The sequence below is a fragment of the Mastigoproctus giganteus genome, chromosome 7 (assembly GCF_048544385.1).
Source record: "Mastigoproctus giganteus isolate SK-2022 chromosome 7, ASM4854438v1, whole genome shotgun sequence".
NCBI classification, from domain to species: domain Eukaryota; kingdom Metazoa; phylum Arthropoda; class Arachnida; order Uropygi; family Thelyphonidae; genus Mastigoproctus; species Mastigoproctus giganteus.
Window position 1 is genome coordinate 74,107,224 of NC_143581.1, and position 17,777 is coordinate 74,125,000.

The 17,777-nt window shown below is 33.6% G+C and overlaps 1 protein-coding gene across 3 annotated transcripts in view; it reads left to right on the forward strand.

The window, feature by feature from the left end:
• LOC150083000 (protein tweety-like) overlaps positions 1-17,777 on the forward strand; it is a 472,105-nt gene that overhangs the window by 25,766 nt on the left and 428,562 nt on the right. For all 3 annotated transcript variants that reach the window (XR_016547147.1, XM_090376971.1, XM_090376972.1), the window contains exon 2: positions 2,415-2,582. Coding sequence is in view for 2 of the 3 variants with exons in the window: in XM_090376971.1 (XP_090233097.1) it covers positions 2,451-2,582 (132 nt within the window). In the remaining variant the exon portion in view is untranslated. The remainder of the gene's footprint in view (positions 1-2,414; positions 2,583-17,777) is intronic.

A 17,777-nucleotide genomic window follows, 5' to 3' on the forward strand; every position in this document is an offset into this window, starting at 1 on the left:
TGTGCCACTTCTCATCATGGGTACCTTTTCTGACTCCTGAATTCTCAGGAGTGAGATTTTTTGGGGATGGTGGAATATATTCCTCTCAGTGTGGTATTGTTCTCTTCATGTTGTGTCCTTGCAGCTAACTTTGACCCTCACTTTCTCATCTTTATCTAATTCCTTCAGCTCTCTGAGGGCCACTCCATCCTACCTATCCTTCTATAGGGCACTCACCACCTTTTTAGATTCCTGCTGTTCACTTCCTTTTGGGAGGATGCCTCCATCCTCTCTTCTTGCCTTCCATTCTCTTAACTGTTTTGCAGTATCTACTCCATTCCTATACAATCTTTGTTCTTGTTCTAACCAGAGCATTGGTGGCCCAGGAAGCATTCCTAACTACTGTGATGGATGCTGGGAGGTCTCTTCCTGGTGATCATGCCTCCCAGTAACTAAGTGAACATCAAACAACACACTACTCACATAACCCACACTGACTAGTTTTGCAAAGTTGTGCAGCATCACAGAGTAATTAATGTGGATTTGAGAGGAACTGCCTAGCAATCACACTATGAATTTGGAAAAGTAATGGACTTGATTTATCCATTATGAATGCTTATATCATTTTCGACACAGTTGCTGGATTCATTAAAGCTTTTATTTTCTTTCCTTCACAGTACTACATGCAAGGAAAAAAAAAATCATTATTGCATGTTCATAAATACATCATACAGCCATTACAAACTACTACTTTCATATCAGGTTTTTCCATTATTTTGTCTGCCCCCTATATGTTCTGCTTATGATCTTGTTTATAAATCTGAAAAGTGAATGAATTGTTATTGTGGATCATTTTTGAAATTATCATATCAATGGTTTTATGCAAATTTGCCACCTGTCTTTATATCCGTATCACTAAACAATATACAGTAGAATCCAGAGAAGAAGTTTTTCAAGGGAATGGAGGTTTAGAACTTCTTACGAGGGAAACCTTAGAAGGGAAAATGACTTAAGGGTATGAAATATTAGCTACACAAATAAAAATGAAAAGATACACATACATAAGTTGAAGATCATTTTTAAGTACTATTTCAGAATTTAAACGGCCTCCTTAGCAGAGTGGTCAGGAACGGGAGTGCAGTAGCACACGCTCTTTGAGTAGACCGGGGTTCAAGTACCTGACTGCTAAATATGGTTGATCTACCAACATTGCATTGGTCCATTTCCCCCAGCATGAATTGTTGAGGAGGCTTCCATCCTGCAGTGGGTTGATAATGGCTGCAGTTTACCTTTTTTTTTTTTTTTTTTTTTTTTTTTATTTCAGAATTTTACTCTGCCTATGGGTAACATTTTTAAACTGAGGATTTCTAATTGCTTAACATTTTGTTCATTACCAAATTGGAAGAATTAGCTCCTTTGGAGTTTCAACATACCTTTATAAGATCACAATTACAATAAGACAGAGCAACAATCCACCAGTTATTTCAGAACTGTTAAATGTTTATACTAAAAAGGTTTTAGCACTGAAAGCCTCTGACTGGAACATTCACTAATTGAACAAGTTAGTGCGTAGTATCATTTTTAGTTCATGGTAAATCACCGAAGTAGGTGAAATGGTATCATTTTTGTTACATCTTGTATTGCGAATGCCTTCACAACAAGTAGCCCTGCTATTGAACTGCCTTCGACAACAGATTCACCACCCTTGGGTGGTGATATCTGCTGAGTATAAGTAACATTAGTCTTCTCCAGTGGCGAAGCGTTGCTTATTGAAGGTAGTGCAATATTAGGGCAACTTGTTGTGAAGGCATTCATAATATGAAATGTAAAAAACTATGCCTTTCACCTACTTCGGTTATTTACTACAAACTAAAATGATCTTCCTCACTAACTTATCTGTTAATATTTTTTTAATTTAAAAAGAATTTCTATATTTAAAAAAATGTATTAAGTGGGAAAACATTATTATAATAATACACTATGTATTTTTTATCACGTACTTTTTATGGGTGAAGACTTTTTACCCTGGAAACTTCTTACTTTGGGAATTAAGAAACCAAACCTAGTACAGGGGAAAACTTCTTATGTGGGAATTTATCTGGGTTCTACTGTATATGAAAACAAAAGTAAGTGAGTTCCCCATTTTTCTGCTTTTAGATAAAGTCCTCACAGTTATCAAAAGAATAGTCTTTAGGAATTCCTAGCATTGGTATTTATCTTAAATGCAGTGTTTTTTTTTGTATCCTACTAAGAACTTGTTTATACCATTTGCCAAAATAATGATACACAGTATTACATAATTTTGTTTGCAGTTGTCCTCTTAGTATTACTTATTTTTTTATTTAAATTTTTCTTTCAAATTAGCCAGATTTAAATTGCTTCAATTTAAATTTATTTTCTTTTTGTTTTATTTATTTATTTTTTTTTAATTTTAGGCAACGGCGGAAGTTATCTGGTGGACAGTAAACACCATGGCATTTTATGGTAGTCAAAAGTACGGTGTTTCCATAGTGGCTGAATGGTTTCATTCTATACCTCATGTTGATATAACATTCAGTCCTGTTAATGCGACATTTGATCCAACAAACAGTGCATATTTAGAGGTAGGTTCTAGGAAAAACGAAGTGCTATTCCAAGTTTGGATATTCTTTCTCAATTACCTTGATTACTTGTATTCGGGTTTTATTATGTTGCCTTCCCAAAGTTTGTAATGCCAGTTTTGAAACTGGCATTTTTTTTTTTTTTTTTTTTTTAATATTGAGTTTGGATTTTCCCAAAAATTGGGAAAAAGAACTGCCTTTTTTTTTTAAATAATTTTAAAAATTATTTTACTTTGATGATTTACAGTATCCTGATCACTTTTACATCACAATTAATACCCTTGTTAGCAGCATCATGTTCTGCGTTCCCTTTCAGTTTCTTGGTCACATTCACCACTTTCAGTGATCAGGATATCCAGAAAAGTAAGTGAAGAGAGATAACGCCATAAGAGAGTGGTTGACCACTTAATTGATCAGGCAAAGAAACCCAGTAACCCTACCCTACTCTCTAATGATAATTTTTCTAGTCAGAAAAAAAAAAAAAAAATTAAATTTATATTTTGTTTCTGAATAGATGAATTCATAGTGCATCTGTATCCCTCCCCATATTTCTGTTTATTGTCCAGGCTTTAAATTTTCTTATATACATAACCTCTTTAACTGTTTTTTTTTTGATAAAATCCCACCTCCACCAATTATTTTGAAATTTTCATTAGAAGTGTGGCACATTTGTAAGCATATTCAGTTATATTTCTGATTTCCTGGTATTTATCTTTCCTGCATGTTTGTAGAAACATGTTTATAGGAAATTGTAGGTAGCTGAACATGCTACAAATGCTTTTAATGTAAACATTTTTGAAATAATTTGGGGAGGGGGAATTTTATCAAATGAAAAGTTAAGGAGGATATGTATATAAAAAAAACTTAAAAGATAGGACAACAAGTAGAAATAAGAGGAAGGATATTGATATACAATGGCTGCATCTATTCAGTAATAGAAATAATAAATAATTAAAATTAAAACCATTATAACAAGAGAACTTATTATTGGAGATTGGGGTGTAGTTACTGGGCTTTTCTGATTGACCAGTTAGGGATAAATTGCTCTATGATGTTATCTTCTTTCTCTTACTTTTCTCGATTTCCTGAGAGGAGTGGTACATATTACCAAGGGGCTGAAAGAGGATCCAGAATGCGATGCTGTTAACAAAGGTAATAATTTGTAGTTATCTCTTAATGAAAATAACCCACAATAAACAACTCTTTTAAAGTCATGTTTAGGGAAATACTTTTTCTTATTTGTAAATTTTATTGAATTTATACAAATAATAATTTGTATATTTTTTTATAAAAAAATGGAAATAATTAAAATGAAGAAAAATGAAGAATATTAGTACAGAAGAGGATATTTTTACAGATTCATCAGGTTTCTTAGAATAAGTTGTAGCTCTTTTTGGTTTTAAATTGTCTAGTGACTTTTTTTATCCATTATGACAGAATTTTTTATTCTTTCCTTTTTCAAAGGCAAGCCATAATCTCCTATTATGTTTGTTTCACCTTCCCTGGTATCTTTCTGTTTCCTTTTCATGCTTTGATGGAAACATTCACCCTGTTCTTTGGTAAAGGAAACAAGAATTATCAGCAAAAAGTGGGAGTGGAAGAAATAAACTTCAAGCGCATCTAACTTCATAATTTTTGAGTATGTTTTCAATGACTCTTTCATAATTAACATCTTCTTTATTCCCCAATAAGTTGTGAACAACACTTACAAATAGAGATTGAAATGGAATGCTTCTTGATAGTTTTTTTTTTTTTTTTTAAATTAAGTATGCACACAACATTACTGATGTGCACGATGAACTGGAACAGTATTCCAGTGTATTCTTATCCATTCTAAGCCTTTCTTATTTTTCAAATGTGGTCATTGTTCCTTCAAGTTGCTTATTTGGAATTAACTTTCTTGCCCAGTAAAAATGCCTTTCTTTCTTTCTTTTTTTTTTTTTTTTTTTGTAGTTTTATATCAGATAAACTTGGAACTGATTGTAAAGGTATTTAAGTGATTACTGACCTTTACAATTTGCTTTTTTAATAGACAAGAGGAACTTCCTGAGAAAAGTTAACTCCTTCTCCTCACAGGGTCTGTGTCAAGAAAATTTTCTTGGAGGGAGGAGTTAAGTGTGTGGACCTTTTGATCATTAGGATCTCTACAAAAGGTTTTGGAAGACTTGTATCTCTGACCAAATCATTTAGCTTGTTTTTATATATGAACTTTTGCAGTTCACATGCATTTTCCTTCTGGGAACAGGCATTGTCACCATACAAATTACATTCAGAATCTGATGATGAAAATGTATTGAGAAAGGCAGGGCCAGAAAGATACCTTCTGGTGGAGAAGGTGTAGGCAGATTCAGTCCATGTATGTAGTAGTGTTTAGGGTGAGGTGCCACTGGTGGTTTCCACATCTGTTCCATAGTGCTCTTGTGATGATTTACAGTACTATTGTAAAAGCCAGAAAAGTAGTAGTAGTAATGGAGGCATCTGATGCAAGAAAGCAAGTGTATGAGCTTATGTAGCATCAGCCAAAAAAAAAAAAAAACAATTTCACAGAACCATTCCCTCTAAACGTTTATGCAGTTCCTCCTTGAATTTATTTAAGCTATCAACTTCCACAACGACAGATGGAAGTTTGTTCCAGCAATTAACCACCCACTGGCTAAAGGCAAATTTCCGCACATCTATTCTACAACTGTCTTTTCTCAATTTGAATTTATACTGCCTCAGGTTCGTAATCTGAGCAAGCGGAAGAATCCCATCAGAATTCAACTTGCTCAACCCATTCAAGGCCTTGGACACCTTAATCAGATCACCTCACAGGTGCCTAGTCTCCAGCCACTGCAATTTGCAGAACTTAAGCCTTACTTGGTAAGAGGTCCCCTTTGTTCCTCTCACCGATCTTGTTGCCCTTCCCTGTACATGCTCAGCAACTCTACATCCTTCCTAAAATAAGACCTCCAGACCTGTATGCAGTACTCAAGGCTTGGCTTGACCATTGCCTTATACAAAGGGATAATCACTTCCTTTTCCCTACTGGTAAAATTCTTGTATATCATTTCTGTGTAATGTCTGGATTATGTGAGAGTAGTGTTAGTTTCTGTTGTTGTGTGCTTGGCTGCAGGGCCCTAGTGAAACCCTCAAGTCCATGTACAATGAATTTATAATAGATGGTAAATTTGGATCTGAAATGGTCTTCGTTTCAACTTTGATTTCAGGGAAATTCAGCCCCCAGGATCAGTGGCATATCATCACTAGTGTGGGTTCCTGGTGAAAAGTTTTTTTTTTTTTTTTTTTTTTTGGGCCCCCAAAAGCAATTTTTATTAATAATAATTATAATGTGATTATTCTATTAAAATATTATTAATAATGGGTGCTTTTATTGGCAAACAATAAACAAAAATATCAGAAATAGTTCTGCAAATATTTATCTAATACAAAGTAAATTAATATACATAAAATAGAAAATATTATTATCAGTTTATTTATTCACAAAAACGCAGACTACTCTGGGACAGCCGTATGTCAGGAGGGTGTGTTATTTACAGACATGAGATAGCAGGTACTACATGTACAACAGCCCAACCTGGGGTATTTAAACAGAATTTTACTACTTATACACAAAAAAATTGAAGTAATATATGCAAAGTTTGAAAATTATACACACAGTCCAAAGTTATACAAAATCAGTTATAGATGATGGAAAGGCATTAGTTGGTCAGATGAGTGTCCATCATGGATTCATCAGCTGAAATATAAAAATATAAACAAACCAATCAAAATTCGAATCAGTATTTTTAATGTTAATGGAAATATAACAAATACCAGGCATCATACAGGCACAACAATTAGCTTTTAACTTTTCTTGCTTTCATTTCAGGAAAAGTTTTTATAATTTTCTTGATATCTAAGTTACGCGCCTGTTGATTTTTCTAAAGATGAAATGGTGTCCCAACAGTCTTTCATCTGATGTTGTACTTCTCAAATAATTTTTAATTAACTTTAATTTTGAGAATTACTATTCTGATGTTGCTACAGTTTACAGTTGGCAAACTGGCAACTTTACAGTTGGCAAAGTTAAAAATAGTAAAGAGAAGTATAAATATCAGGGAAAGCTGAAATAAGAGTGATTTTGAGTAATTAACATTTCTACTGCCTCCCTTATTGAAGAACTCTTATTTATTTCTGGTTTCAAACTAACTCTGAACAATAGGAGTTGAACACTAAAGGAAGAAGTTAAATCAGATTTATACCCGTTGTGCAGATGTTCTGCAGCTTTGTTCAACTTGTCATCGGTTTCTGCTTGTAGAGTTTTAGGGTGCAGTGCAGTAAAGGTGTCAGAAATCTAATTTAAACTCAGAAAATGTCTCTTGATTGTCACACAACTTACCTTCCATTTGTTTGATGTTACACTTTATGAAAATTATGAAATTTTGGTTCTACTCCCCATGATAGTGACAAATTTTGTGCATTAAAATTTTCTTGATTCCTGCAGACTTTCTAGTACAATGCATAGCATATCAGATGCTTTCAACAGGTCAATGTTTGATGACTGTAATAGTATGGAGATAGCATACACAGACTGCAAAATATTTGAGTGTTACTAAAAAGAAAACATTTTCATAATGTTCAAATTTTTGTTTTAATGCTTTTGTGTTTAAAATTTTTTTTTTGTTTTTGCTGAGTAGAATTATTTCAGGTAATTATCACATTTTTAAAGTTATTTCAAAACATACAATGATGTTTTCGAATCATATACATAAAATATTATTTTATGTATATGATTATGCTAGGAGGATGTGTTATTTACAGACAAATAACACACCCAGGAGGGTGTAAACAATACACCCTCCTGGGTGTGTTATTTACATTTCTGATTATGATTTTGCCTCCTGATTATGAGGCAAAAGGTTTTTCAAAACCTTTTGCCTCATAATCAGTGTGTTATAAATAACTTTTTTAATGTTATATTAGCAGACTCTGAAAACAATTGCAGAGTTTCATGTCTTTTACCACAGTTAGAAAAAAATACTAAGTCGTTCAACTAAACCAAAGAACTTTTTAATCTCAAGTGATGTGGACACGGCATCATAAAGTACTAAATTCAGATTGTGTGCAGTATAGTGAACATACATAGAATTTTTATGTTTTTATTTAAATCCCACTGTATGTTCTGCTTGTGACAGTGGCTCCATCGTAACTTTGACCACACATTTTATATAGATTCAGAGCACAATCATTTAAACTATCTTCCAAGAGTTTTAACAGTGCTTTTGCTAAATGATTGCTTACTGCAGTAGTCCTAGAAAAGATTCATTCACACTAAGTTTGTTTGGTATACTGTTCTCATTACTTTAGACAGAAATATATCAGATAACTAAATTTTGTTGATTTTTTTTTTTGTAATGTCTTGTATGGTATCAGAATTAATAGAAAGAAAAATGGTGCTTTTCATATATCATTGCAAATTTCTTTCTTTATAACGTTAGATAATATTTGAATAATTTAATTTTGAACAGAAGTATCCAAATACCTAACAGTACTCCCCCCCCCCTTTTTTTTTTGCCAAAAATTTATTCAAGACTTGGTTGTACTTGGAAAGCAGAGTAATAATTGAAAGACATATGCTTTGGTTTTCACTATGAACACTTCATGCCCTCAGAATAGCAGATTACACAAAAGTAGGGTTCAAGTTATGTTAAGTTCTCGCTCCAAACCTTTCGCTCAATAATTTAATTCATTATGAAGAAGCATTTGTCCAAAGAAGTATTCTCTGCTTCTTCGGGCAATGTTTGATGGGATTGCCACTGATTGTTTATTGCAGTGGTTTTCAACCTGGGTTGTGCAACAACATTCCAGGGGTGCCACATAATATGGATGTAAGTTACTTAAACTTTTTTAAAATTTTTTATTTATATATTTATTTCATTATAAAATGGCTGCCTTCACAACGAGATACCAGGTATTGCACTACTTCAAATAAATACTTCACAACTGTGATGCATTATCAGGGAACCTGCCCACCCACCCACCGAGCCAACAAGCTCCAAAACACGTCTGGGTGGTGGTGGTGCCCACTGAGAATAAATAACAGTAGACTCCTCTACTAGAGAAGCATTATTTATTGAAAGTAGTGCAATACCTGGTATCTCGTTGTGAAGGAGCCACAATATGAAATAAAATCAACCGATGCCATTACACTACTTATGTAGTTAAATTTATGGGTAAACTATGGTGTATTTACTCTGTTATATATATATAAAATTTGTATTATGAATTGTAATAACTATCATATAACATATTTTTTTTAATTTTACACACACACACACAGAGAGAGAGAGAGAGAGAGAGAGAGAGAGAGAGAGAGAGAAAATCAGATCTAACAGGCAGAAAATTGAGTAAGGGTGTAATAAAATAAATTAATTAGGGGTGCCATTATCAAAAATGAAATAAATTAAACTGCTGGTTTATTGTATGGTGATTAATGTGAAGAGTACATTCTATGTGTATTTTAATATTTCTTGAAATATGAGACCAGTTTCGAATGCTAGTAACTCGTGTGGTGTCTCTTGTTATCGAAAATAACCAGTATGATTGACAGTGTGCTACATCTAGTATTGTAGATTAACACAGCCACATATGTTTTATTTTTATTCCTACTTTACTTACTGAATAATAGTATGCTTCTGAAAAACACTTGTTTTTCTGCTTGGGATCTTTAGGAAATTTATGAACAGGTTGACTTGGCAGTTTACTAATAATAATTATTTTAATGTCGCTAGTAAGTGGGTCCTTAAATTTAACTTTATCATTTTTCTGCAAGATTAATTTTCTTGAACACTTCTGTAATAAATGCATCACTTATACTGTTTTGGTATTAATTCCTCTATTTTCTGATATTAATGTCAGCATTTGAACAAGACTGATTGGCTAAAAATCAGTTTTCGGCATTTTTCATTTTCCACTGACTGTTCATGTTCAATCTGCCCTACTTCATAATATTATTGCTTCCCATTAATTGGTCATCTGTGTCTTCATTTACACTTACACTTGATACTTCATTAGATTTAAGTTTAAAAAACATGGATATTTTACACAATTTTTTTTTTTTATATGTTCATTCTTCTCTTTCTTAAGTTTTCTCATTTCTGAACTGCTAAGACGTTTGTTTTTATGATGGCTTTTGTATTTATCCGACATAGTTTTATGTTAAACATATCTAATTTGTAATTGTAAAGAATTTAACTGTCAGTTGCTAATTTACCAATCAACAACATTAATGTAAATAAATGGAATGCACTATGCAAAAATTTTGTTTAGATTGTTTGAAGATAAACAGAATGATAACCTTAAAGTGTCTATTGGCACTGCACACAACATTTTCAATTGTGTGTAGGGCCAGCACTACAGCCATGGAGCTGAGTTGTGCTATCCCATACTAATACAATGTGATTTTCAATGGGGTAGAATTTTTTTTTTTTTTTTTTTTAAGTGTGGTCTGTGCTTGTTAACAGGAGAGACTGCTTCTATAAGAATGGGGTACACTAAAAAAGTAGGAACAGGTGCATGTATACTTGCATGTACACCATTGCTAGAAATATAGCCAATAAATTTGATGAATTTGAAGTGCTGGTCAAGACATCAAAGGCAGATATTGTTGGGATATCAGAGATATGGTGTCACACAGATATAAGCAGTGCAGAATTGCAATTTGGAGAGTAAGGATAGGAAGGGAGGACAGGTTATGCTGTTAATTAAGAAAAACATAAAATCAAAAGAAGTGCATTCAGTTGATATAGATTGACACTGCACTGTTGAGTCAGTTTATTGTGTCATTAGCACTGTGAAAGCAACAATGAGAGTAGGAGTGTGTTATATGTCTAATGAGTACAATTGTACAGAGAAATAGAGTGGGCTAGTAAATCAGAATGTCTTATGATGGGGGATTTTAACTTTCCAGATATTGACTGGAACTTGTGGGTTGGTCACTCGCACACTAGCAAGACTTTTGTGGATTTATTGGATGACTGTTTTCTACAGCAACATGTTTGAGAGGCAACCAAATCAACTCTTGATCTGATTATTGGCAGTGATTATTCATTCATTAACAATTTGCAGATAAAGGAACCACTAGGTGACAGTGATCACAGTGCCCTGATGTGGGATTTACTTAGATATAATTACCATCAAGGGTAAAGGGAAGGGTTTTTGCTTTTGTAAAGGTGACTACAGTGGTTTCAGACAGTTTTTAAATTCTATACAGTCGGATCAACTGATGATGTTACCAGTCATGAATTCTAAATGGGAAGCTTTCGGGGACTGATCTTGGAGACTACTAGGCTTTTCATACCAACTAAGAAATACTGTTCAAGGTTTAGGCCTAAATGGATGTCAGATGAATTAATGAGGCTCGTGGCAGAGAAGAAATATGCATGGGATGCATGTAAATTCTCAAGCGACACACGCCTATGGCAAATATAAGCTAGTCTGTAATCAAGTCACAAAGAAGGTTAGGCAGTTGAAAGCAGATTACGAGAAATCTTTGGCAAAGCATGCAAAGAAAAACAGTAAAGAATTTGTTACTTATGTAAACTCTAGAAGGAAAGGGATGAATCAGATTGGTCCACTTAACATACTATTGATGATCCTGCTCGGGTAGCTGATAAACTGAATGAGTATTTTGCATCTACATTCACACACGAGGAGCTATTCAAGGAGGGGTATGTCAGAAGTGTATCAAATTCTAATAGGGAGCTAGGTAATTTTGTAATAACTGACAGCAAAGTGGAGAAGAAATTGTTGAAGTTAAGCATAAGGAAGGCACAATGGGATCTAACCAGTTATATTAAATGAGGCATCAAAGGAAGTAAGCAAACCCTTAACCATAAGTATGAGAGCTTCCTTGGACTCAGGGGAGGTCCTCATGGACTGGAGGTGAGCAAATGTATCCTCAATTCACAAAGTGGGTTCAAAAGGTGACACAAGTAACTATAGACCTGTTAGTTTAACTTGTGTTCTGGGGAAAATAATGGAGTCACTGGTTCAAGAAGCATTGCAGGATCATCTAGAGAAATCTGCAGTAATAGTTAAGACACAGCATGGGTGTGTTAAAGGGAGGTCTTGTCTGACCAATTTTATTGGATACTATGATGTGATCACAAAGGAACTGGATGCAAAAAATAATTTTGATATCATATACTTGGATTTAAGGAAAGCTTTTGATACTGTTGCACGTGGAATACTGCTGTACAAATTGAAGTGGTATGGCATTAGGGGCAAATTGCTACAATGGATAAAGGGATGGTTGAGTGGGAGATGACAGAGTTGTAATCAATGGACACTGCTGTTCGTGGACTAATGTTACAATGGAGTTCTCCAGTGTTCGGATGCAGGCCCGTTGTTGTTTTATGTTACAATGGAGTTCTCCAGTGTTCGGATGCAGGCCCGTTGTTGTTTTGTGTGTTCATCAATGATATTGATGAAGGTATATCAGGCTTAAGTTTGTAGATGATATAAAGGTTGGCAGGGTTGTTAACGACAGTATGCTACTGCAACAGGATCTAGACAAGTTGGGCAAATAGGTTGAGAAGTAGCAACCAAAGTTTAACATTGATAAATGCAAAGTCCTGCATATGGGTAGCAATAAACCAAGAGAAACCAACTGTGTGGTACTACAGTCAGGAAAGTGGAGAACGAAAAAGACCTGGGGATAATTGTGTAGTCAGATATGAAGTTAGCTTAGCAGTGCAGACAGGCTGCCAGAGCAGGTCAATGATATCTAGCAATTTTGCTAGCATGGACAAGGAGACTAGGAACCTGTGAGATGATCTAACTGAGGTGTATAAGGCCTTGAACGGTTTGAGCAAGTTCAATGTTGATGGGATTCTTCCTCTTACTGAGATTACGAACCTGAGGGGACATGGATTCAAATTGAGGAAAAATAGTTGTAGAATAGAGTGTGCAAATTTGCCTTTAGCCAGCAGATAGTTGATTGTTGGAACAGATTTCCATCTCTTGGTGTGGAAGTTGAAAGCTTAAATAAATTTAAGGCTGAGCTAGACAGACATTTGCAGTGAATGGATGGGTGAAATGGGAAGTTTTTTTTTTTTTTGGCTGATACTGCACAAGCTTGCTTTCTTGGATTGTATGCCTTAACTGATGCTAATGCTACAGCAAAATACAAAATTACCTGGAAAAAAGATTTGGATTTTTTAACACTGAAAATTAAATTATTTTTAATAGAAATATGATAGAATTAATGTAATGTGCTATGGTAAAATAAAATGTTGTTTTCCTTGGCTCTCAAAGCTCTGGACCTTGGTGCACCTGCACCATAGGATACGCCACTGTCCAGGATAGAAGCCTTAGTGAAACTGGCCAATTATTTAGTTGAAATTTATACAGCAGAAAATGCCCCTTTCTTCCTAATATATGAGCAGGAGCAAATACTTCAACAGAACATACAATCAGGACTGTGCATTGCATTCAGTGTAGCCCCCCCACATAACAAATGCATGTCAATTTTCATTTGCAATTTATTGTTAATTTCTACAAAATGTATCCATCGTTATTTCAGTTTTTGGAAGTTTTGAAAAATTGACATTAAGTGCTAAAAAGAAAAAACAGATTGTAAAAATTGTGCTTGTTTGATTTCTTTAAAAGTTTTTACACAACATTATGTTACGTGGGATTTTTCGTTGTTTGTATATATTGTGATTTTGAATTGTAATCATGATTTTATATTGCAAATTTGTGTGTAATAATAATATGTATAAATATTTAATCACATATAACAAATGTTTTGTTGTATGGATTTGTATATGATGCACTGTAATAAATACATTTTAGGATATTTAATTTAGAAAAAAATGATTTTAGTCATATAGTTGTTGGTAGCATTTTAATATCATAATCCATTAATCAATAAATAATTAATACCTATGCCAAATTGTTTGATTGGTCTGAAATTTAGATATACCAGGGATGTTACCAAGTGTATCTACATTTTTTATTTGGAAAGTGGGATTATTGGGGTGTGGGAGAAATGGTGATTAATCACTAATGGTATGAAGTATTTGTTATATTTCCTGTAAATTGTAAAAAAAAATATTTATAGATTCCTTGGTAATTTAGGTAAAAGCCTTCTTCTTGTAGTATATCTTTTTCCCAAATTTATTGTCTACAGTTAAGTCATTACCAGGGGCAGGCACTGAAAGCCAGTACAGTTCCCAGGGCAAACAGCCTTACATGGCCCACTATTCTTTCTAATTACGCTTTTCAAAAATATCATATTGAAAATAAAATAAAATTAAATTTTTTTTAAAAATGATGTCATATTTAAATCAAAATTATGAGTAATTTCTGCATAATTATAATGCATTACATATTATTAATTTTTTTTCCTTCCTAAAATTTTTAAACATAATTAAAAATCTTGCCCTTTTTTATCTGTATATTTTCTTGTAACCCAGAAAAATAGAATTTTTATTTACCCATTATGACGTGCCAGTCCAAACCCATCTGCACCTTGTCCCAGTGGTGGCAGACCTGGCAATATAATATTTTTGCCATCATATCATTATCTTACAAAACTGAGAGGAGGCTGATTCTTCATCTTAATATAGAATAATTCAAATAAATATGCAGTATACTGTTGTTCTGTGTGAAATTGTAATACCCAAAAATTAGAAAAGATCTCAAGAAAAGAATACCATTTTCAAGACATCAACACACAGTGTTGTATTTGGCAGATATAGTTATAATTTAATTTTATTCAAGGACTTTTAATTTTGCTTTAGTTAGTTCACCTTTATTTTCTCTGAAGTTATCATATACTCTATTTTAGTGTTATCCTAATCTGTACTCAGTTAACTTCAGTAAGCAATTTTTTTTTTTTTTTTCCAATTTAATTTAAGGCTTCATTTTCTCAGCATATGTATTTTTAAATTTCTGTGGTTATTTGATATTATATTTATTAGCTTTCTGTCCAGCCCATTATTCACATTATAACCTACTGAACTTTGGATATTGTTTCAACAAAAATTCTTTTTATGTATTACCTAAAAAAAAAAAAAAAAAAAAAAAAAAAAGTATCTAGACACGTGTTGGTTTCACATTTATATTACTACTACTCGCTTGAATAGTGTAAAGCTATCGAAGTGAGGAGCAGTGGCCGAAAGTACACCAATAAAGGAGAGACTGCAGTGGGTATAATCCTGCATGCAAGCCATGCCATGAGTTGTACACAACAGTGACCAGCTGAGCTATTGATGTGGGTCATGGTCTGGCACCCACCTGATTGTTCCATTTCATCCCATAGTATTAGTATTGACAAGCTTATACAGCACCATGGGGGGGGAAACATTATGTTTGCCAATTCCTTCCAATAAATTTGTCCAAACCTTCCTTAAATTTATTCAAACTACCCATCTCTACATCAGGGTGGAAGCTTATTCTGCAACGATCCTTTTCCCAATTTAAATTGATGCCACCTTTGTTTCATGTGAGAAAGAGTAAATATGTCATCAGCATTTTGTTTATTTAACCTTTTTAAAGCCTTGTACACTTCAGTTAGGCCACTGCACAGATATCTATTTCTAGCGATTGCAGTTTACAGAATCAGAGTTTTTCTTGACAGGACACAATGGGAAAACCCTTTATTTACACAGTGAAAACCCTGCTTTCCATCCCAGATTTTTTTTCTTTTAAATGAAGTCTTTTGAATTTTATTTGCAAGAGGAGATGTAACCCTTGTTATAGCCGGTTGTTTGGCACAGCTAAAACACGCCTATTGAAAAGTGACCATCGCATACAACCCTCGTGTTTTTTCCTTCAAATAAAATGGGTTACATTCGTTTCTGAGTACACCTATAATGTATTTAGACCAAACCAAGGACAGGGAGTAACTTATAGGACAAAATTTAAATTAAGAAAGTGTAAAATCTAAACAGGACTACTTAATCCAATTTAAACATCAAATTCAAAATTTCAGCCCAAATATGGCAAAAAAAAAAAAAAAAAAAAAAAAAGATCCAGATGACAAATGGCCTAAACCAAAAAATAAGTGTGATATCCTCTGGTCGTGTTTTAATTGAAACAACCTGTATATATAACTCTTCACAAGTGATGCCACATTCACTAGTCTTATGCACTACATGAGAAGTGTGCACCGACTCTCTAAAGCCAATGATACTGCATTAAAATTACATTTCTGTTTATAATCTGGGATGAGCACATTGTCAGAAGAGTTCACAAGAGAATGTGAAACAGCACTGTATTTAGTAGTCATGCAGGCTTTAACCATGTTCACTCAAAGAACTGTACTTGTGTAACCTTGCAATGACCACTCACCTATGGTGGTTGTCCCAAAATTTCATAATAGATGTCATGAGTCAGTGCATCAGACAATCAAGATGTGGGGAAATTATTCATTAAAAAAAAAAAAAAAAAAAACTCTTCAGCGCTTGCAAACTTTTAATTGATTACAAATTTAGTGAGGAAAGGAAATCATTTAAAGATGAAATAATTGATATGCATAAAAACGGCATTTGAATAGCTAGAAAAATTGGATGAACCCTTGAATAAATCTAAATTTATGTATGGGATTATTTTATAAAGTAAATTTTATAAATTTGGTGGGGAGAGGGAATAAAAATTACCACATTACATTTACTATACTAAGTCATGCTAATTAGTATGGCTGCACCCATTTAACCCATAGTTCTGTTAACACTAACTTTTGATTTGTCATTTCCATGACAGATGAAACGGAAATTGCATGTTTACTATGTGACATCGGCAGTTTGAGAAAGGCACCTCGTAATCCTTGTTCCGGCTCATTTTTTTTTTGTTTGTTTTTTGTTAGTCATCGGCTTCTGTGGTCATAATGCACCTCCCAAGGTTTTTTGCACTACTCTGATCCAAGCCCGAGACGAGATTCGAACCCGTGACTCTTTGTGTTACCAGACAGGCACTTTACCCACCCGGCTAGTCCGGTCGGCTCCGGCTCATTGTGCATGTGAACAATAACCTGGCTTGTAATTGTAGCAAATAATTTGCAGTTGTAATGTGAACAAAAACATGCTTGTAAATATGATTATTTATTGCGTTGTATAAAGTATTAGAATAGTTTATTTCTTGATAGATTTCAGAAATTCTTAAACATAAATAATAATAGTTCTCAGTTTCACCAAAAATTTTCTTGAAAAAAAGCTTTATAAATATGATGGTATTTATATCTTTTACTGGTCCAGCCCTAACAATACCTTGCAGGGATTTACGTACAATGTTTTCTTTTATTACTTTTAGTTACGTTAATCTTGTACTAAATCTCAAATTGCAACAATCACATAGGTTATAAAAATACAAACTCTAGCTTTAATCGCACTTTATTCTGCTCGATTGCACCTTGATTATCTTGATTTTATTTCCCGTAAAATGAGAAGTGTCAATAGCAGAACTGGGCGACATTCAGCAGGTAATGCTTGCGCAAGATATAGGAACGAGCCGGCATACTTATATAACTCCTGGGGGATTTTATTGATTTTGTACTCTATCGAATGAAGGAGAATCTGGCCCGGATGACATTACCTTTGCACTGCTACCATGTTCGCCGTAAAGACTAGCGAGAGACGCATTGGGTTCTGTCATTTTGAATATAATCACAGCAACATTTATCTCATATAGCTTTGCCGTTCGGAAAACGAGATTTTTGCTAATCAGCAATTAAAAGGTTTTCTTTGTGTTCATTTACTTAAACCTTCTGGAAAGATTAGTGCCTTTTAATCTTTACGTTCTAGCATCGTTTCCAGTAAATAAAGTAAACTTTTTACTGAAATATTGAAGGTCAGAATTGCAACGAATATTCCAGATGGGAAACAACAGATTTCTTTGTAATAAAGAAGTATCATTTGAACACTGGCGCAGCAGATGAGGTTTTCATCCATACCCCCTTAAATATGTAGGTTTTTTTTTAATAAAAAAGGTATATTAGATAGTTATTAAAGGAAAGATATTTAAACAATACGTTTCTTATATATTTGTAATGATTTTGTAGGTTTTTTTATTTTTTTTAAATATAAAGTGGACCAAGAATTCCTTTATGCTCTTCATCCCTGTTCCAAATCCCAACTATGCAACTAAACGTGAATGAGTTTTTTTTTTTTTTTTTTTTTTGTAAAATTAAGGATATTATTATTATTAGCCGTA